At 35.1% G+C, this 22,563-nt stretch overlaps 6 protein-coding genes across 7 annotated transcripts; 5 read left to right on the top strand and 1 right to left on the bottom strand.

The window, feature by feature from the left end:
- Positions 1 to 239: 239 nt before the first annotated feature.
- LOC142538917 (auxin-induced protein 15A-like) lies at positions 240 to 1,971 on the top strand. Its single transcript, XM_075644207.1, has one exon. It carries the CDS (start codon positions 502 to 504, stop codon positions 778 to 780), a length of 279 nt encoding a protein of 92 aa, XP_075500322.1. The 5' UTR covers positions 240 to 501; the 3' UTR covers positions 781 to 1,971.
- Positions 1,972 to 3,661: 1,690 nt separating this feature from the next.
- LOC142539826 (transcription initiation factor TFIID subunit 14b-like) lies at positions 3,662 to 5,691 on the top strand. Of its 2 annotated transcripts, XM_075645551.1 has the most exons (6): positions 3,662 to 3,912; positions 4,071 to 4,159; positions 4,292 to 4,513; positions 4,670 to 4,854; positions 4,935 to 5,056; positions 5,409 to 5,691. In XM_075645551.1, the coding sequence occupies exons 1-6, from the start codon at positions 3,811 to 3,813 to the stop codon at positions 5,490 to 5,492; spliced, it is 804 nt and encodes a 267-aa protein (XP_075501666.1). In that variant the 5' UTR covers positions 3,662 to 3,810; the 3' UTR covers positions 5,493 to 5,691. The 2 variants fall into 2 exon arrangements, with proteins under 2 accessions (XP_075501666.1, XP_075501665.1); XM_075645550.1 differs by lacking the exon at positions 5,409 to 5,691 and having other exon boundaries at positions 4,935 to 5,380.
- A 451-nt stretch (positions 5,692 to 6,142) lies between these two features.
- LOC142539825 (bZIP transcription factor 29-like) lies at positions 6,143 to 9,229 on the bottom strand. The gene is given in 5 exon segments (XM_075645549.1): positions 6,143 to 6,803; positions 7,502 to 7,586; positions 7,674 to 7,806; positions 7,894 to 9,129; positions 9,131 to 9,229. Coding segments are annotated over 5 exon segments (1,689 nt in total). The 5' UTR covers positions 9,169 to 9,229; the 3' UTR covers positions 6,143 to 6,606.
- Positions 9,230 to 12,582: 3,353 nt separating this feature from the next.
- LOC142539824 (peptidyl-prolyl cis-trans isomerase 2-like) lies at positions 12,583 to 13,259 on the top strand. Its single transcript, XM_075645548.1, has one exon. The coding sequence runs from the start codon at positions 12,639 to 12,641 to the stop codon at positions 13,155 to 13,157; it is 519 nt and encodes a 172-aa protein (XP_075501663.1). The 5' UTR covers positions 12,583 to 12,638; the 3' UTR covers positions 13,158 to 13,259.
- Positions 13,260 to 14,384: 1,125 nt separating this feature from the next.
- LOC142539822 (uncharacterized) lies at positions 14,385 to 16,284 on the top strand. Its single transcript, XM_075645547.1, has 3 exons — positions 14,385 to 14,688; positions 14,795 to 15,221; positions 15,668 to 16,284. Exons 1-3 carry the CDS (start codon positions 14,400 to 14,402, stop codon positions 16,020 to 16,022), a joined length of 1,071 nt encoding a protein of 356 aa, XP_075501662.1. The 5' UTR covers positions 14,385 to 14,399; the 3' UTR covers positions 16,023 to 16,284.
- Positions 16,285 to 17,823: 1,539 nt separating this feature from the next.
- On the top strand, positions 17,824 to 18,563 carry LOC142538916 (dirigent protein 22-like). The gene has a single exon (XM_075644206.1). It carries the CDS (start codon positions 17,833 to 17,835, stop codon positions 18,484 to 18,486), a length of 654 nt encoding a protein of 217 aa, XP_075500321.1. The 5' UTR covers positions 17,824 to 17,832; the 3' UTR covers positions 18,487 to 18,563.
- Positions 18,564 to 22,563: the final 4,000 nt, after the last annotated feature.

Here is a 22,563-nt window from a genome sequence, read left to right as displayed (position 1 = left end):
TTCCACATTTGCAAGGAGCAGCAGATGGCCCAACAATAATCATACCTAACAGTAGAAATACGATTCATAACTAGTCTAAGGCTGTTTATGGCGGAAAGAGGACTCTTACCAACATGTTAGGATGCCAACAGACCCACGGTTAGGAATCTCCGTGGAAATCACAAAAATTTAATGATATGACAACATAATGGCCCTCTGAGCCATATGCTATGTTATCTTGAGTATGATGTTTTAACGAAGATCATACATGAGTTTTCCTCGTTTCAACCTGTCACCGATTTTTAAAGATATTTTATGTGATTCCTCATGTGGTATGTTCCTCAAAATTCACCAGACACTATACCTCAACTCTCCTCTTCACCACTGGGTCAAGATCCTATATATACTTCACCTGTATGGCCTTATACAACAAGACTCAAGTGTTCACGAAACTATTCAGCTTTCTACCAAGGTCTATAGTCTCCTCCTCTGTTTTTCATCAATTCATACTTCAAAACAATTATGGCCATTCGTCAAATTCTGAGACGATCTTCATTCAAAGCCAAAGGATCAACTTCAACGGGAACTGATGTTCCAAAGGGTCATTTTGTCGTTTATGTTGGGGAGAGTACCGAAAAGAAGAGATTCATTGTTCCAATAGCATACTTGAATGAACCTTTGTTTCAAGATTTACTAAGTCGAGCTGAAGAAGAATTCGGGTTCGATCATCCAACTGGTGGCCTCACCATCCCATGCAATGAGGATCAATTCACCAATCTCACCTCATCCTTGTCCAGATAATGATATGAGTGGTCAACAAATAAAATACTGAAACTTCATATCTAGGAAATACTGTGTTATTTTTAATCTTGTTGCTTTCAATATATAAGAGTAGTTAGTCTTGTCAAGATTGTAAATCAACGAAACTATATTACAGTTTCATAAAATGTTGTTGAACTTACACAGACTTCATATTTTTCACTTGGCTAGTTCGTTGACTCCAGACAGTTTTCAAACGTTTTGACCTTAGCCATTTTTCTTTGATATAAGCAAGTTTTACAACCAAAAATATGAGATTCGAGTAGTTCAGAACATCTACATAGTTGGAACAATCTTCTGTTCAATTACCTGCATGGACGCCTGACAGTGACTTAGTCCTATTACATTTCGGAAATCATAATCTAAAGCATCCATTGAATTTTAAATGTACATATTTTATTTCCCATAAAATTCTTTAAAGTTTCATAGCATCTGGACTGGACCTTCTTGACACACCTAGGCTCACAGGTTAGTGGCAATACTCAATACAATAAGCTTTATTAGTAAATAGTTCGCATTTATCCATATCTCGAAAATTGATTAATTTCAACCTCTACAAAGCCCATTATGCTTGTTTATGAATATTTTCAAACGTTTCATCCAAACCAAGAAGGGCACTGCATAATTCAAGAAATGTGAGTTTTGAATGCCAGAAAACTAGAGATGTTTTTCAAGTTTTGCCCAATGTCATCACATAAGTTTTTGTGCAGACCTTTTTTCCCCAGAGACATCAGACAAATTGTAAGCATCATTCTTCTAACCAATGTGTTATTTTTTGATCGAGCATTCAGAGAAAATAATACCTTACAACCCTGTTCTTCCATAAAAAGAATCTTTCGAGGTCCCTAAAGTTAGCTGGTCCATAGTTTCACCGAGAGCTAAATTGCCGGGATTTTTCATTCGATGGATGATCGCGCGCCATTCAGAGGGATAGTGGCAATTGAGACATGACATGGTTTCTGTTTCCAAGTCATTATCAAGAATCTCGGCTTGCATAATTGTTGAATGATGGACGACCCTACCAATTATAACACCAAACAGCAGAAGAAATAAACATCAATAAGCCTCTCATTTTTATGTCAGGACCCCAACAGACCATAGCATCTGAATCCTCTGCTGAAATCATATAATGCAATGGTATGATATAATGGACCTCTGCACCATACGCCGTATTATCTTGCATACGGTGTAGTACCAAAAAATCATAGAGGGGGTTTTCTTGTTTTTTATCTGCTGTCGATTATCTACGGCATTCCATGTGGTTCCTCATGTGCTATGTTCCTTAAAATTCACCACCTCAATCAAGATCTGTAACTAATATGGTATTAACATGTTCATCTCTATGCATATATACACCTACCTATAAGGCCTCATCCAACAAGTCTTTAACAGATTCACATTTCGCTTGCTTCCATAGAAATTTTAGCAGATTCTTTCTTTTTATATTGTTCCTTGTTATTCATCTATACCACTTAAAAACATGGGAAAAATGCTGAGACACTCTTAACTCCAAGGCATGGTTCTCTGTCGCGGTCGCGGAGATCGGAACGGATGCTACCATTCCGGTTACAATGAAATTTCGCGGAACTGTCGCGGAACGAGTATTTAAAAAAAAAAATTATAAATATATAAAATTAAAAATTTTGGAAAATATTTAGAAATATGAAAATTAAAATAAATATCATTTAATTAGATTATTTGATGTAAATAAGAAATTAAAATATTTTTAAAATTTTATTAACAATTTATTGAACACAATTTATATCGTCATTATATTTAAAATATTTACAACCATATCGAAAATTAAATATACTATTAAAATTGTTCAAAATTGCATTATTTGTATTAGAAAGCAAAGATATGTGCGTTAGGACCTACAATGCATGTGCTCAAAATTACACACAGATTTTTTGTTCTTGTTGCATCTGTACAAATCCCTTCCGTTCCGTTCCGTTACGTGCCGTTCCGCGTGTCCCGTTCCGTTCCGCCGTTAAATCCCCGTTTCGTTATATGAAACGCCGATACAAGCCATCAGCCTACACACCCCGGAACCTCGTCAAGGTTGATTGCGTTCCGGTTCCGAAACGCCTGTTCCGGTCGTTCCGTTCTCATTTCGTCCAACCATGCTCCAAGGTAAAATTGTTATTTACTGTTTTCGAATTATCTCACTTGAGGTATATTCTATCTAGAGTTTAATGATTTTTTAAAATATAAATTTATGAGGATTCTTGCAAATTTTTTTTTTTTTCAAGATTTTAATAAATTTTTGTAAATTTTTATAGATTTAGAATTTAATTATAATATATTATTTTTTTAAAAAAAAATTAAGCTAATAATTAAATAACATAGATAATATATTTAATGTAAAATATTTTTTAAAAATTTATATTAGTAAATAAATTAATTTTTTTAAAATTAAATCATTTAATTCTCACATATATATATGTGTATATGTGTAGATTTGTGTGTATATTTGTAAATTTTTAAAAACGTATAATCGTATTAATCTGTTACATTGTGTTTTGAATTGATAATATATATTATGTGAAAATAATATTATTTATAATTGTTTGAATATAATTTTTTTATAAAAATATTTTAGTTTACATATGAATTGAAATGCTAATTTTTTTAAAAAAAAATCAATTTTTAGTCAAGAAATTAATAAAAAAAATTGATTTTATTTATTATAAAATTACTATTACTTTCGATTCTAAAAGTCAATAAATTTTTATGATTTTGTTATATCTAGTGTAATAAGTTTATTAAAAAAATTAATAGTTCTAATTTTATAAACTTTTTAGAATTTCAAAATTAGAATTAATAAAATTTTCCAATCAGCGAAAGACACGTACCTATGCAGGGTAATGTCTTCTCCATTGCGCTCACTGGTCACTAGAAAATTTGATTGTAGGTCTTCCCCCATGGGATATTGATACCCCGCTATGATCCAATTGAAACCCTAGTTACATTTCGAGTTTCGGGTAATTTAACGATTGACTGTTTGTCGTAATGTCTCAGAGCCAAGGTGCAGATCAGCCCGATATAACTGACCCGCTTCTAAAATCGCAGAGCTCAAAAATGGCTAAATCATCGGAAGACTGTGAGAAAAAAGTAAGATATTTTCTTTAACTTGCGATTATTATGTTGTTAGGAATTGGTGCAATGTTTGGAAGAAAATCTTTTTGACTTTACCAAAAGACCTTTTTTTGTATGATTAATGAATTTTGCTAATTTTAAAATACTTTGTGTGGTTGTTGCGAATCGTATAGAGCTTGGTTAAGAAGCTTAAAGATTCAGAAATCTGTCTTCCCATTGTTTATGGTAACATTGCGGTTTGGCTTGGCAAGAAGGCGACCGAGTGAGTATTAATTTGTTTTCTTTCACTTTTTTCTAAAAATAATTTGTTAGATCATAGTAATGCGAGTGTTCAAAGTGTTTGATATAATTGTCGAGTAGTTTTCCATTTATCGCTCATCTTTTGCTTGATCAGGCACCAATCACATAAATGGACAATATATGTTCGTGGGGCGACGAATGAGGATCTGGGAGTGGTGGTAAAGCGTGTGGTATTCCAATTGCATTCGAGCTTTAATAATCCCACAAGGATTATCGAGAATCCTCCTTTTGAGTTATCCGAGTCTGGATGGGGTGAATTCGAAATTGCCATGACCCTTTTCTTCTACAGTGATGTCAGTGAGAAACCGTTGCACTTGTGAGCCACTCAACTTGTTATAATGTTATCTTCTGTGTATGTGTAAAGTTGAGTTTGTGTTGGTTTCAAAAAGTAACTTGTATAGAACAATCTAGGAATAAAGACAACAGTCACGCCGTTTTACAAAAATGGAGGTGTCGTATCTTGTTTGTGTAGGTTTCACCATTTGAAGTTGTATCCAGAGGATGAGTCTGGCCCCCTGTCCATTAAGAAGCCTGTCGTTGTGGAAGCCTATGATGAAATTGTTTTCTCAGAGCCTACAGAGGCGTTTTTTGTTCGGGCGCAAAATCATCCTGCACTTGTTGTGCCTAGACTGCCTGTTGACTTTACAATGCCACCTGGTCTCTTTTTCTTAATTGAATTTACTATTTTGGTTATTCATGACACATTGGAGTGATATTGATTCATCTGGTCTTTATAGTGCCTATGGAGGAACATGGCGATGGGAAGAGAGGTGACACCAAAGATCATCCCCTGAACCAATGGTTTACCAATTTCTCTGAGGCTGATGAGCTATTAAAACTCGCTGCAGCTCGCCAGCAGGTAAGTAATGATATGAGATTGTACAAAATCAAACATTCTGAGCTTGAAATGCTTCAAGATTGGGAGAGGAATATCGCTCTTCCCACTGCACAAAGAAGAATAAAAGAAATAAAGAAAAAAGTCTGAAAAAAAACCAGAGTTTCGATGATAATAATCTTATAAAATGTAGATGTAAATTGTTAGGAAACAGAATTTGAACTGCCAGTGACTTGCTTGTTCCGTTTTTCGATTCCTCTATGTGCTGGATTTGATGAACTTGCGATGAGTTTGAAACTTGTTTGCTGCTATATTAGCCCAATCTTTATAAAGTTTATGCTCGCTTACTGTTGCTTGGCTATCTGAACACGTATAGGTGCAAGCACACATTGCAAGGCTGAGAAGGCAGATGAATTTGATAGATGGACAGCAACAACACTTGAAAGCATCTGACCTGTGAATGTTATTTGCATCCCACCGTACGAGCGTCGTCATTGAAGATAAGCAAAGTTTTCATAAAACCAAAAAAAAATTGCATACCATGTTCTGTATCTGTGTTTGTTCCATTTTCTGATTTTTTTTGGCACAAAACAACGTTGGATTTACATATGAAGGAAAGTGCTAAAAAGATGCCTCATTTATTATTTCATCTTCTCAAATTCTGTGTGTTACTTGTAACGTTGCTGGAATTTCTGTTTATCATAAAAATTTACAATGCCGATCTTTAACAAAGACCAAATCTTTATGATCACTCTCTTTAATTTTTCTATTTATTTTTTGAAATGCTATTTTTAAATTTATGCTGAAAAGTATTTCATTACATTAAAGTCCATATCATATAATATAGTATCATATATCCTATGATACAATAATTACTTGTACATGCATTAGCAGCATATTAGAATAAGTAATCGTCAAAATTTCACAAAATTTGGAACTTTAAATTTTTATTTATTTCTTGCTTGAGCTGCTATGTCCGCCCTTGGAACACGTTCATACTGGATTTGTTATCAAAATGACATTTCTGAATCTATGATGCCTTTCATATTAAAACTCACAGAAGAATCGTATACCCAGGAATATAAAAGCTGCAAAGGTTTCACGAAAACATATTGAAGTTATGTACATACATCACATGCATAACCTTGACGAAAACAAAGTTCAGTTTCTTTAGTATCAAGTATCCTCGACCGGCATCGCCCAACTAAGAAGAAGAAAAAAAGAAAGAAATGTCACTACGATGTTGAACCCAAAAAATAATTAACAGAAATACAAATTAAAACATTCATCCAATGAACAAATTCTACAGACACAGCATTGTGCCTAGTGCATAAATCTGACGCTTCATTGTATTATAATTTGTCTGTAAGCTAACATATATGTGGTGAAAATGGGCGAGCGGTAGGATTTTTTGGACTCCACGCCTCCATGTGTTGCACTGCAGGTGAAAATTTCTAAAAAAACGAATGCAATGTAGCAAAAACCGCTAAATTTGGAGAAAAAAATATTTAAGAGAACAGGTCGACAATCGTATTGTTATGGAGTCACCATAGGAGCCTATTGCTTCGATTCATTTATGATTTATCTAAGATGGAACTGCCATTCATTTGCTGCTGCTGCAACTGATGCACATTTAATTGAGTTGGCTGCTGACGGAGCTCGAACATCTGGGGATTGATGGAAAGCTGCTGAAATTTGGTGGCATGATCACTAAGTTCAGAAGTGGCGATTTTCAGATGTTGCACTTCAGCTGTCAAAGCTTCGTTTAGTGCTGTCATAAGAAACCAAAAGTAAGTGAAATTCAAAAGGGTCAAGATTGTCAAATTTAGATGTGATGACTTAAGTCACTGAATATAAGGTTCATGTGACCCACAACCTTTCACATACCCATTTGTGTGGAGTCGGATATGAGAACATTTTTCTGATAGAGATTAATGTATTATTTAGCAAGAATTCCATGTTCTCTCTTATGACTTGCTCCCTATTTAGCAAGTTCTTTTTTTTTGGAGCATCATTAATTCTTCAAGGGTTTAACGTGTATGCAATATGCGAAATGCTCTTGTGGTATTCCATTGGGAAAAGAAATTTAAGGATACTTCACATCAATACATCATTCACAGTTGAAGGCAGTTAGTTTGCCACAAATATCCCAATTCTGAATTCTGTACTTGATTAATAACAGTGGCAATGCACCTGAGTTTATGGAGGCGCATATTGTTTAAAATACACGACTATAAACCATAAATATGTATCATTTTAGGAGATGTGATAAAAAATTTCACTAGAATTGCACCCCATCCCTGACCAACTATTTAAAATGCGAAGGACATTAATTATTGCTACGGTAATGGTTCAGAATGTCTGTAGCATTTCCTATAAATTATTTAAAAAAAGAAGAGGAAGAAAGCAAGAAACCAAGTCTCCATAAAATGCAGCTAGAAAAACTAAAAAATTTAAATCATAACTTACCATCTCGGAGTTGGGCCTGTTGATCCATGGCCTGCAGCCGAAATTTCAGCTCATTGTTCTGGTTGGTCAGACCAGCAGAATCCCGCTGAAAGAAAGCAGAAACCCGTGATCAAGAAATATTTTCACACCTAAAAATCTTGAGAAAAATAAAAAAATCTAATCTCTCTCTCACCTGAAGTAAAGTAAGTTGGGCGGACAATGTGGTTGCTTCTGTCTGTAAGGTTTGGACCTTGTGTTCCAACTCTGCAATATATCTTGTCTTCCGTTCTTTTGACCGAGCAGCAGACTGACGATTAGCTAAAATCCTAAAACAAGAACATTCTACTCATAACACAGCTTATAAAATTCGTCTATTTCAAGAGGAACGAAACCGTAAAGGAAGGACAAATTACCTTTTGGCCCGTTTTGGATCACTTAATGCAATTTCAGCTAGTTTTTCATTCGCCATTATCTTTTTCAATTCAGCACCACTAAACTCACCATTGCCGAACTCCAAGCTAAATGAATTTGAATTTGCATCCAGAGAATTAGTAGGCGAGAGTTGACCATGATGTGTCCCAGGAGATGGGGGAATTTTATTTGATTCATCAGCAAAGTCAATCTTACCCATGAAACTATCCATAGAGAGACTCCTATAGTGTCGAGTGGTTGGAGCAATATCTCCCCCAGCATTTCTTTTGACCCCCTCCCTCTTCTGAGACACTCCGGCTCTTGTCATGTTGTTTGCACTATCATTTACACTACTACTCGCTTCATTATCACTGTTGTCCCCTCCGTTCGTCTTGCCACCACTGGCTCGACCATCCAAATCATCCCGATTCTCACTTTCGAGTTTCTCATCAGTACCCGAAGAATTGAAAGCATCGATGTTGTCCAAATTCATATAAGCAGAGAACAAATCATCAACAACTTCCCCTTCCGACTTTCTCTCCCCCATCCCTTCTGCACTGCTCTCACCTCGTTTCTCCCAGCTCGATTCTCTTTTAACCAACGGAAAAGGCCGAGAAACAAATGTATCCAAAACACCAGGACTCCTCAGCGGAATTAGCGGAGGAGAAGACTGCATTATAGACGAAAATCCAAAAGGGATATCACTACTGGAACGTCTATGAGCCTTACGAAGAGGAATACCATCCCCGAGCCTCAATGAGTTACCCCTTGTGAAAGCAGAGGGAGGCAGCAACGAATGCAGATTCCCACCACCATCCTTGTCCTCCATAGACACGTCCGACGCTTGCTCAGAAACCGGATTTGAAGGAGATTCCCGATGATAAGGTGACGGGCTTAAAGGTGGCAAGGAATCGAGTGCAAAGAATGAGGGTTGAGACAAAGATCTAGTATGCGATGGCCCTGGGCCATTACTAAAATTTTGCATGCCAATTTGCTGATTTCCGGAGCGGTTCACCGGGATCTGCGAATAAGGTGAGATAGGTGGAATTTGGGGATAAGAGGGTGGGATGCCAGCCCTTTTACCACTATCTTCGACGCCTAAATTCGGGGATAATTGTCGAATTTGACCATGAACTTGTGGCATGCTTAACAGAGGTACATCTTGTTGTTGATTCATTAAAAAGGGATTCTGTTGTTTTGGAAGTGAAGACGGTGATGTTCTGAACGATGATTTAAGTATTCTCAGTATCACTATTAACTTCCTCGTTACCACTCATTTCTCCAGTTTCCACACAATCTTAGCTAGTCAGGGTTTCAACACAATTCAGTTCATTCAACCTGAACATCGTCGAATCAACCAGCCATTAATCTCTCAACACACTATCAATCTTGATTTAAACAGATCAAATGATATAATTGCACTAAGAATACCAAATACATACGCGCATACAAAATCAGAACAAATAAACAGCGTCAAGAACAAATAAATAGAAATCAGAATTAAAAACAAAATTTTCCAAAAGCATTCATTACCCGAAATATTTTCCCAGAGACAAGCGGCTCAAATTAGCAAGAGTTTTTCTACCACATTTCCGGTGCAGATCACCAACATCCCTCTGGCGACCGCTCCACGTGATCGATTACAAGCGTGTAAGGATATACGTATGTATATTCTCTCTTTCTACAAGTAACTTTTCCTCTCTAAGAAGATAGAAGATGACAGGTACAACTAAATTTTCTCGATTTCATTACAAAGTAGTACATTGCTCCTCCCACTTACTCTCCCACCACCTCTTGCATTTCTTCCCAAAATCGTGTGAATTTAAGCTGAATTTCGATTTACTTGAATTCGAATGTCCATTTCAATTTCATTCCGACCGAATTTCGTTAGTAATGCCTTTTTCATCTGCCTCCGTCTATCAAGGAGAGTGAATTTCGTTACGGCCCAGATTGATATTGAGCCCAAATTGAAACAGTCTCTGCTTAATCTACACACACTTTGTTGACAGCTCCAAAATAATTTTATTAAACTCGTCGAATCATTAACGATTTTATTTGAATAATATATAATGTCTCGATTGTAATGGAAATCAATTAAAAATTATCTCAAAATTACACTAGGCTTGCATGAAAGTAGGATATTCGAAACTTCAATATCATCCATATATAACACAAGATCAAAGAGTCGACATTATTATTGAGATAATGAAATCGAATAATTATTCGGAAACAATATTAAAACGACAAATGCAGGTGAAGCTTGAAGGGGCTGGGGGAACTCTCTCGTTCAATGTTACGCAACACATAACACGCAGCGCGAACTTTTCTTGTGTTCAACGTTATCTAACATCCATCGATACGTTCGACACAAAAAAAGGTTCCACCAAGCAAGAAAGTGTTGCATAAAATTGTTCAAGAATAGGCATTTCATTTGAAAACAATATGGTTAAAACGTGGAGGAGATTTATTAGATTCCGGAGGCATTCTTGGCGACATGTTCTCTAGTCGTTTTATGAAAGAGAGGGCGTCGTCGTTCCTCGCCTTGAATTGGTCCATCGCCAATAGTATTCCTAGACAAACACAGTTCAACTCAATATATTATACTCAATACGCATCAAAAGATAGCAAATATTAGTTCTATTGTCATGATCATTTGAATGGTACTGTTTCTTTAATTAGACTAAAAATTAATCCAGAAAAGAACAGTGAATAAATAATTTAAGAATTTAATATGAATAAATATAAGTGGTTTAATATATTGGTTTTTAATACGAATAAATATAAATGGTTCACATAATTAAAAGTTTTATGCAAAAAATTTTTAAAACAAAACCTTATTCGACTGTTTAATTGCAATGGATGACTATAATTTAAAAAAATTGGTAATAGAGAGCTGTAATAAATATTAAAATTTGATATGATCACTTGTTCATAAAATTAAACTATGGCTGTGATTTTAGACTAATTTATCTATATTTTTTTTAAAAAAAGGTTAAAAAATAATTGTTGGTGAGACCAGGAGAAATGGACGAGGAAAATGGGGTTTGGATAATTTTGACAGGGAGAAGAAGAATGAGACAAAATGCAGGCAAACGTTGAAGGAGAGGTGAGTTGATTTGATTGATTCAGACCAGTCTTCCACACTCATCATTCAATATCCATCCCCATCACTATCTATTTTATTTATTTATACTATATACAAATTTGATTACTTTTTTCTGTATTTTTTTCCTTGAATTGTGGAGAGTTGATTAAGTTGCATTGACCGTACGCAGCGTAACGTGCCTCCTCAACTACCTTTTCGTTACTCTAAAAGGATAAATAGAATATATTTGAAAGGAAAAAAAAAAAAAAAAACCTTGCCCATTTGTATTTTTATTACAAATAAATAGGTTTAAGAGAATCCCATTCGTTCCTTAAAAGCGAGAGAATCGCATTCGTATTTTTATGGAAGGACCATTCGTACATGTTAATGTTCGATGCATACTTCTGTGTCCCCATTGGTAGAAATAATTTTCAAGGACCGACTTGGGATCACCTTTGGATCCATTTTAAGAATTGTGGAACTAAGCCCAATAAAATGGGCCTTTCCAACTTCTAGAGTTACTTTTTATCCATATCTCGGTGTCCTCTTTATAAATTCCATTTTAGGGTTTTAAGCTTTGAACTTTGCAATCGGTTGGGTTAGCGTGTTATCATATATTTCAAATGCGTCTGTTTTTTGTGTCTGAGATTACGATTCAGCTATTATTGAAATTATTTTAGGTCTCCTACCGTTCGATTTAATACATATTCGAAGTGTAAAATAATATTTTTAGTATCTGTACTATTTTATTAAGTTTGAGACACTTAGAGTAACTAATTTTGGTGTCATGGTCTGTTTTAATAATTATACATATTAATAAAATGTTAAACTTTTAATGCAAGTTATTATATGTAGTTTAGTGGATAGAATCATTGTTTCTTGGAGTTTAGATTATAGGTTCAATTCTTATTGATGTCATTTTTTTATTCTTTTATTTTCAATTTATTTTTTAATTTATATATCAAAATTACAAGTGTAGTGCCTCATTATTTCTTATAATTATATTTTGATCTTAATTTAAATATAAATCAAATGAACTATAAAAAATATTATACAAGCACGCAACGCTGTGCGTCAGTGTACTAATAAAAATAATATTTATTTTTTCATGAGTTGAGTTTGATACAGAAACATATTTGAGTATTTCGAAACTCAAACTCGAGTTTTTATACGAGCTCAAATATAATTGATCCAAGCTAAAATTCAATTTTTAAAATCTTATTCATATTCTACTCTATTTAGTTAGTTTGACATTCAGGATAGTCTATGTTATATAAAAAATATGTTATCTTATTTTAATATAAGTATATCATTATATATTTATCATATTTTTATAAAAAAAAATAACAAATATATTGATGGTGTAAAAACTAATATTTGATTTATTTACTCTCTTCTTAAATAAACCACGTGCATATGACCAAATTCAACCATGGTAAAATAGGAAAACGTGTCACTACTCAAAGCAAACTATGGTTACTTTTTTTTAACTCCAATCACCACGCGTCTTTCCACTAACAACATGTCTCGAGATTACGCGACGCGTCCACGTTCAACGGCTGCGATTATACCTCTTCCACAATATAATACCATATCTCACCGCTTTAACCTTAACTTCGAGTGAGAAAAAAGACCAGTGATCAGCTCAACAATACAGAAGAAATGGTGAATCCTAGGGTGTTCTTCGATATGGCAGTCGGTGGCCAGCCTGCAGGCCGGATCGTGATGGAGCTCTACGCGGATGTCGTCCCGAAGACTGCTGAAAACTTCCGTGCTCTCTGCACCGGTGAGAAAGGCGTCGGAAGATCTGGAAAGCCGCTCCACTACAAAGGATCCGCTTTCCACCGCGTTATCCCCGGGTTCATGTGCCAGGGTGGAGATTTCACCGCCGGGAACGGCACCGGCGGGGAATCGATCTACGGCGCCAAATTCGCCGACGAGAATTTCGTGAAGAAACACACTGGGCCTGGCATTTTATCAATGGCGAACGCGGGTCCGGGAACCAACGGATCCCAGTTCTTCATCTGCACGGAGAAGACAGAGTGGCTGGACGGAAAGCATGTGGTGTTTGGGCAGGTGGTGGAGGGATTAGACGTCGTGAAGGCGGTGGAGAAGGTGGGATCTGGTGGTGGGAAGACCTCCAAGCCTGTGGTGGTTGTGGACTGTGGTCAACTCAGTTAGATTTAGGGTTTTAATTTGGGGATTGCATTCCTCTCTGTCGTTTGATTTGTTGAATAATAACGTTTTAAATATGAGTTGCTATGGTATAGATAATTACAAAAACCTTGGTCCTTTTAGCAACAGATATGGAACAAATTGGCATCATTCTATATTCCTCAAGTCAAGTCACAATTATGGCCTATGAAACTTGGGCATATATTTGATCACACAATTAGCGACCCATCAAATACGTTGCTGCTCGATTGTGTGTCAAACTTGTGGGGAGTACAGGGTGTTTATTAATTTTATTTAAATTGATTTATAAGCTCTTAAGCTGTTTTAGAAGTGCTAGAAATTTAAGTCCCAACCATCCAGTTGCGCTGTGTCAACTAGAGGTGTCACAAAATACACCCGAAAAGCGGGGGACTGGCAGAAAGCAGTCGTGATCAAAACATCTTGTCTTTTAAATATTATTATAAAAAAATATAGTATGAATTTTTTTTTATCATTTGATAATAATTAAATAATAATAGCAAGATCTTGTCGTTGAATCGAGTTATTAATTTTGGTTCGGTAAAAACTTGTTTGAGATGATTTTATGGGTCGTATTTTGTGAGTTGAAGTTTTATTTTTTAGGTTAATAATATTATTTTTTATTGTGAATATCGGTAAGGTTGATCCATTTAACAGATAAAGATTTGTGATCCATTTAACAGATAAAGATTTATGAGACCATTTCACAAGATAATTTTAATAATTTTTTTAAAAAATATCACATTTAATTACGATATTTATTTTTAATCGTAATTTCTTATTTGTTTTTAATATTTGGTGTGAATTTCGGAAACTTTTTAAATTTGACAAAAATTATGTTTAATAAAAGATATTTGCTTACCATGTTAGTCGAAAATATGATAACTTTGTTGTAGCTAAGTATATAATTATTTATAATCAATTAAAACAAACTTGAAATAAATGGGAATATTGTTCACATCTTTATTGTCCACATTTCTGAAGAAATTTTCTTATCAAAGATTCATTCATAGAGCAGAAAGCAGTATAGATGGACAACAATGAAGTAAACTCCATATCCTTCCATGGCATTATTCATTTTCCTTAACAAATCTAACACCGACACTTGTTCGGTTTCTACTGCTACTCTTTCACTTAATGTCAGTAACCTTAAATGCAGCTCCGTACCACAAGTGAAAAGCTCTTAATAAATGGAGGCAGTTGAACGTTGCAGCACAGGCGCCGATTATAATGACTACGTCTCCATCTATCTTTCTTTTTTTCTACTCGTTCACACCAGGATTTCTCTTTCTCAAGCTTCACTTCTTAAGGTTCTGCAGACACCCTTTTGTTTACTGCTTAATTCACAGCTCCTCGGAATCCATGGATTGGTCAGGGAAGATTTTCTTGACCGGGTTTCTTCTTGTTTTTGCAGCAGCAGCCATTGATGGAGTATATGGAGATACAATGGTTACGGGAACTGTGTTCTGCGATCAGTGCAGAGATGGCCAGATATCTCTCTACGATTACCCCTTATCCGGTAAATTTTGAGACTTGCAAAGTTTTATGCACAATTATTCTGAGTCAGGCTGTATTCAATGAAAGTTATGTGTGCAGCGAGTAAAAGTAGTAGTTCTTGGGTGCAGGAATGAACGTGACATTGGCCTGTCCAGGCAGTGGCGGCCAATACACAGCATGGAGAGAAGAAACAACAAATTGGGTGGGAAGTTACGCAATGAAGTTTGATGGGACCCCAGATTTGAGAGGTTGTTATGCGCAAGTTTCGAGCGGTGGGCAAGGCTCAAGTGACTGTGGGGTAGCCGCTGGTCCAGCTGGGGGTCTAAGATTAATGTTCAACATGTTTGATATGGAAATGTATACTGTGGATCCATTGCTAGCGCAGCCTGCTGAGCCTATGTCCTTCTGCCCAAAATCCCCCACGCCCACAGTGCCGGTAGCCCCTGTGAAGCCTCCACCAGTAAGGCTTCCACCGGCAACTCATCAGCCACCGTTGCCTCGATTTCCTCCGACGCCTCTGACGCCATTCTTTGAAGCTTCAGCATGTTCACATCAGTAAGTTTAATTTTACAGTAACATAAAAATTTTGGAATTTCTTGATCAAGATATGTAAACCATACATCTAACTAGCTACACAACAAACCATTTCCCTGACATTTCAAGCTTTTGAGCCTCGATCATTGACAAACAATAGATTAGCACACATATTTCAAAACCAGACAGGGCGTGTTTGGGAACATAGGTCCTGTGGCTTGGTCTAATTGTTATGGTTTTTTTACTGGTCTAACTTCAGACTTAATCCGATAACTTCGCTACTTTTGCCATTTCAATCCTTTTTTTGTCGATTATTGGTGTGACGCCGGACCGATCACGTCTGCACTCCCTCCTCGGAAGAAATGACTAAATTACAAATTAAATCAACTTACCCGACTAAAACTGACAATTAGACAAATTTTGCAATTTTCACTAAATTTTTTCACATTGTATGATACTTCTTGTAGACAGTGGATGATGCCAGAGCACAGATGCTATTGGAAGGTGGTGAGCCCGGACACCAAAGTAGCCATCGTCTTTGGCCCTTTTGCGGCCCAAAAATACGGCACGGACATGACCTTATGGCAAGGCATGAGTGGAAGAGGCGACCCGTACAGAACCCTCCTAAGGGAAGGAACAACCGCACTTTTGAACTCATACAACTGTATAGCCTTCCCATATCACTCATTCGCTGTAATCCAACACATGAACTGGGCGCTAATGGGATCGACTCGACAAGTTCTCCTTACTGCTTTGCGCTTCATGAGGGCCAATTCAGGAACCAGTTTCAATGCTACCTGCAGATTTAATGCTTGCGGTTGATCCAAACATTTGCAGTTAAATTTTGATTAACGTGTGTTTCCGGGCTTTCTTGTTTATTATATCTTACATATGTGCTACATCGATTTGTTGAGGGTAATATATGAGATTTCATTTTTGTTTGTTATGTACGATTGCCAAAGAGAATCATTGAGATTATTTTAAATTATTTTATACTCACGCGTGTGATATGGCTCTGTACTGCTGAAATTTGTATTGACTATGAGAAGCATTTGAAATTGGAAAAAAAATTTATTTGTGGTCCTATGATTTTGTTATTACGTCATTTTGATCATTCACCTTATCTTGATTCAGTCGGTACCGTATTTTTTATATATATAATTTTAGTCATTTTTTATCGAGAATACAGATGTGACATTATATACATGGACGTCACATCAATACTATAATAATATAACTTTAGCACCAAGTCAAAAAAAGACCAAATTTCAAAACCACAAAAATAAGAAACTAAAACTGTGAAGATCGAACTCACTTATGCAAAGCCATGAAGGAATTTACCATGTCAAGCCATGAAATCTGAAAATTTAAAAACACGCACATTCAACCAATCATTGAAATCTATTTTTTATTATGAATATCAGTATGATTGACCCGTCTCACAGATAAATATTCGTGAGATCGTCTCACAAGATACCTACTATAAAAAGTAATATTTTTTCATTGATGACTCAAATAAGAAATCATTCTCACAAAATACGACCCGTGAGATCGTCTCACACAAGTTTTTATCTACAAAATAAAGCTCATAATAATTGGAGGCAGTCCATCGTTGCAGCGCAGGCTCCGATTATATTTAGTACGTCTTTGATCTACCAACTTTTCACATGTTTAATTACTATATATACACACACACACACACACACACGCAAATCATGATGTATATATATTTTACCTAATATGGGTATGGTGTATGTTTACAACTAAACATTTAAGAATATGTGTGTGTTAGATTGTCTCGTGGATGATCGACGTTGTATTCATAAAAGTAACAAACACCTCACGCCAACAAGAAAACGGCCATCCGACCAACTACATATATAAAATTTTTGACAAAACTAATTGGCGAGGAACGCATTGTGACAGAAAAAACAAACGTACTACTTCAAATAATGGATGTCGTTTTTTTTATCATTAAAATGATCCAAAATGTTGTAATTACATTTCATGTCTTGAAGTTATAATTCTGGCATTTGATTTCATGTTTTCAAAGGTATATATAGTGTAAATATTGTTTTGTTGAGTATACGTAGTGTTCGCGATAACTTATTTTCAATGTTTCTAAACTTATACATACAATTTTTAAACATTTCATTGATGAAAAGCTTAGAAATATCTAAATTAAGCTCTTGTAAATACTACCATAATATATAGATACGACTCTTCGATTCTCCATCGTAACAATTTATGCAAGTTAATATTGAAAATATAAAGGTTAATGTCATGCATTTCCCCAGTTTTATCTTCCTCGTTACGATTTATACAAGCGTAACGTCTTTTTATAAAATAATAAATCTTAACGCAAGAGAAATAAGTTTTCCCAAAAATAAATAATGGATTTAAGTCACATCACATGAATATGAAATTTAATTTTTAAAGAGTGGGTTACATATCACTCAATTATTATAAGCTCCAAATTAGTAAGTTAAGGGAGACCGAAAATTAGCTCTCATGTCTCACCCTGCGACTCGAGTTCGACTCGAGTCCTCCGAATCGTACAATAGGATAAGTTAAGGACCAAGGGCATAGCTAACTAACTCACTGCCCCTCTATATAATCCCGGGCATGCAGCATGAATCCCCCAACTTTTCGACTCGAGATACTAAATTTTTTCTCCAAAAAAATGGCCAAAATTGTTATAGTATCGATGTTTTCCGCATGGTTCGTCATAGCCAGCGCCAACGGGAGCAATAACAACAATGAAGAACCATGGCTCCAAAATGTTTGCCAAGGGAATGAAAGGGTACACAAACTTCATTTCTATGTCCAAGATGTGTTGGATGGCCCAAACGCCACCGTCTGGGAGGTGGCGCGATCAACCATAACAAATGGTTCTCCCACGTATTTTGGCCAGGTCGCAGTTATCGATGACTTGATAACATCCGGGCCTGAACCCACTTCAAATGTACTGGGACGAGCACAAGGGCTCGTTACTTTGGCAGACATGCAAGAGTTCGCATGGTCCATGAATTGGAACTTTGTTTTCACTGCAGGTAAATACAAGGGGAGCACGCTCAGCATTTTGGGAAGGAAATCAAATTCGGGCAAATACCAGGAGTTGCCGGTTGTTGGTGGTACCGGATTTTTTCGAATGGCTCGTGGATACTGTATTTCCGACACCTACTTTTTCAACTCGAGCGCTAATTATGGAGTCTACCAGTACACCGTCTATGTAACTCTGGTGGATCAGTTAAATTTAAGTGTTGAAATGTTGGCAAATCAGTGACATGATCATTTGGTGTGACCATGCATGTTGAGAATTAAGCACTAAGTTCTTGTAATAAAATGAAGCTCTAGTTTCCTCTCTCTCTCTCTCTCTATGTGTATATATATATATATATATATATATATATATATATATATATATAAATACATTATATACGATGCACTTTGTTTTCAAGATATCCAACATTTGTGTCAATTAGTGAAACATATTTTTTGAGGAAAAATAAAAATATCGTGTCTGAAAATGCCCAGTGTAGTTGTTTTGTAATAACTTTTACCTGTTTTTAATAAATCAATTCATTAAAAAAAAAAACAAATATAATGGTGTGGCTAGAGCAAAGTTGACTTTTGGTTTGCAATGTTTTTTTCCCTTTTTTGGGATAAAATCAATTGAATACGTAGTTACTTCTATAGTTAATTGAAATCAATAAACAGAAATTGAAATATTTAACTTTTGAATTGTCATTCAACTCCAAATATATATGTATTTGATATTACTGTCAAATTAAGAACATTTCCAAACCCTCAACTATCCACGACAAATTAATGTAATATTGATTGTAATATATAGAAATATGAACTTTGATTTCACAACTTTACCGAACATGTCTCTCACTGCCCCTATATCTGTAATATCGAGCTAGCGCAGCATAAATCCTACAAAATAAAATCAAGTTTTCGATTCGAGATACTAAAATTCTTCTCAAAGAAATGGCCAAAAACGTACTTTTGATGCTTTTTCCATTGTGCGTCATAATTATAGTCAGCACCAAAGGGAGACACGATGACCATAACTAAGAATCATGGCTTCCAAATGTTTTTCAAGGGAAAGAAATTAAAATATTACATATAAAACTTCATTTCTATGTACAAGATGAGTCAGGTGGCCCGAACGCCACCACCACCAAAGGGTTCCTTTTCTTTCGGCCAAGTTGTAGTTATCGACGATCTTATAACATCCGGCCCCGAACCCACTTCGAATAAACTGGGTCGATCACAAGGGATTGTTACATTCGCGGACATGCATGAGTCCTCATGGCTGCGGCCTTTGTATTTTTGGAAGGAAATCGACACGGGGCAAACACCATGAGTTGCCGGTTGTTGGTGGTATGAGAGTTTTTCCACGGCTAGTGGTAGGGATGTAATCGAGTCGAGTCGAGCCGAGCCGAACTCTTTGAATATTTGAGCTTGGTTCGTTTATAATCGAGCCGAGCTCGAGCTTTATTTAAAGAATATATGCATGGCTCACGAGCTTATTCAAGCCTTTATCGAGCCTAAACAAGCTTAATAAATATGAATTATACATTTAAATTTTCATTAAATTAATTAAAAAGTAGATTATATATTTAAAGAAAATATATTATTCTTATTAAAATTTGTAAATTTATTATAATAAATAAATTTAATAGATTTTTCTATATATTTCATAAATAATATGCAAAATCAATAAATCAAATATCAAAACTATTATTTTTTCATCTAAAAGATTACTCATGAACTTACCAACGAACATGTTCACGAGCTAACGAGCCGAATACTGTAAAGCTTGAGTTTAGTTTGTTTATCTTAACGAGCCTCATTAAACGAGCTCAAACGAGCTTTTATCGAATCGAGCTTCGAATAGCTCACAAACGGTTTGGTTCGTTTACATCCCTAGCCTAGTGGATATTATGTTTCTGTCTGACACCTGCTCGTACAACTCGAACACCGTTCAAATATTCCATTTTTTTTCTCTCTCATGATCAATTAATGTTTTGAAATACTGGCAAATCTATGACGCTTGTAACGCTGAGTAATTTTATTTAGTTAGCTTCTGTTCACCAGCAGCAATTAAAAAAATTAAATTTCTCCTAATTTATAAAATTATATATATATATATATTCCAAGGACACCCTTTAGCTTATCGAACATCCAGATTTAATGTCTTAATCTATAGTTTGCTTTGACGCTTTACATAGATTGTTGTAGACGCGTGTGGTCCCTCTATAGAAACATGGAGAAATCCTTAAATTTTCTTTGAATCAGTCATTTATTGAGGCGAAAACAGAGATATGAATATGGAGAGGGATCCCATAGTTCTAACACTTCTCTTCCTAGCAACTATTGTAGGCATCGCCTATGGCATCCCAACCAGCCCCGACTCCCTCGAAAAGTGGTTCAAAACCGGATATTCGGTGACGGAAAATGTCACCCGACTCCAGTTCTACGTTCGGGATGTTTTCAGCACGCCAACTCCAACAAATGTGGTGGTGGCTAGAGCAAACTCGACCTTCGGTTCGCCTACCCTTTTCGGTCTTGTTTCGGTTATAGAACAATCGGGCCAGAGCCCGGATCCAAGATAATTGGTCAGGCACGAGGGATCATTGCTTTAGCCTCGTTGGAGGATACTAGTCTCCACATGACATTAACTATTGTTTTCACAGATCGGGTGTTTAATTCCAGTACACTTAGTTTAGTTGGTCACAATGCGTATCTCACCAAGGTACGTCAAATATCTATAGTTGGTGGTACTTGAATAACTCTTATGTCATCATTTTTTTCTCGTGGAAAGATTTTCACTAAAAGACTTGGAAAATTACAAAAGTTTGTAAATGTCTACTTCAGCAAAACTTATCACTGCATAGCTGAAACTCTTAGTATATTCACAAATTTAAACAAAGAGACCGTAAGAATCTCAGTGTCAATTACAATGATTTCCCAAAAAACTACTAACCACAAAAAGATCCTTAAATGATCGGATGGAATAAGATACGCATGTGGTAAAATTTTTATCGATCAGTTAGATTCTCAAGAACTTAATAATAATTATGATTCAAAAAGTTAGACGCTTGAAAGTCCATCTAACTGATATATTTATAAGTTTCGATTCCAATAATCGTCATTTTTTAATCTGGTAACCTTTCCCAAATTGAGAGGTCGTTATGTCATAACATCATCCTTTCTAACAAAGTACACCGCAAGTAGTGTGCATGGACTAACGGCCTGATAAAGCTATTACATGATCTTATTTGATCTATTAGTTGGGTTCTGATGCTTAAAGAATTATCTAGAAAGCTTCGGAGAATGTCTGCTACAAAGCCCGACTAATTCAATTAGGTAGGATCATCAGTTTCCTTCTATCAGTAACCACTTGAATCAGCTATCTTCCAACGTCTATGTTTGGCATCAGTCAGTCTTAATAAGAATAGTTTCTGCTTTGCCAATCTATTCAGCTCGATAAACATTACCTCATGAATAATCAATTTTCCCTTTTAAATTTAGATTGCATTGCCTTTTAATAAATCTTCTTAAATCAGTAGCCTTAATTTAAATCACCAAAACTTAAATTATCCAACAACATACACATCTATGATAATATTATTTGAAGTCGAAGATTTACAAGATATATTTTTTTTTCCTTCTCTTTTTGCAAAAAAAATAATGTAACAAGTAAGAAATACAAAAGATTATGGTTCTATTTGAACGAGTATTTATAAAACGTTTTTATAAAAGTTTTAAAAATTGCTTTAAGAACAAATATACATTTAAATAACTATTCTATAAAAAAAATCAAGAGTTAAAAAATAATATATTTTATTTTCCATCAATGGCATCATTTCTAAAAACATTTTTCAATTGTTCGAAGAACACTTTTTCAAAAACGTTTTACAAATATTTTATTCAGACATATTTTTTAAGTTTTTTTTTCACTTAATAACACTAAAAATATTTTTCAAATATTTGCCCAAATGGATATATAATTAAGCATTAATTACGTAAACCTCCCTTGCAGTTTATCATAATTACAAAAAGGCTCAAATAAATGTTAAAATAACAATTATCAACATTTTTATATATCTTACATATTACTCCCTATATTAAAAAGTTAATTGAAAATGTTTTAAATTCAAAAATCTCTACATTCTAAATTTGTTAAAATAACTTATACAAATTAAAATTTCTAATGTTTTCATAATTATTTTCTAAAAAAGTTATCATATTTTTGGTATTTGAAAATTTTAATAGACCAAAAAATATCCGTAATCCAAAAAATGAAATATATCATTTCATTAATATTACATATATAAATATTAATTTT

The sequence above is a fragment of the Primulina tabacum genome, chromosome 3 (genome assembly GCF_025594145.1).
Source record: "Primulina tabacum isolate GXHZ01 chromosome 3, ASM2559414v2, whole genome shotgun sequence".
Lineage (NCBI taxonomy): Eukaryota > Viridiplantae > Streptophyta > Magnoliopsida > Lamiales > Gesneriaceae > Primulina > Primulina tabacum.
Note: the sequence above shows the minus strand (reverse complement) of the source record. Positions and strands in the feature narration are given on the sequence as shown.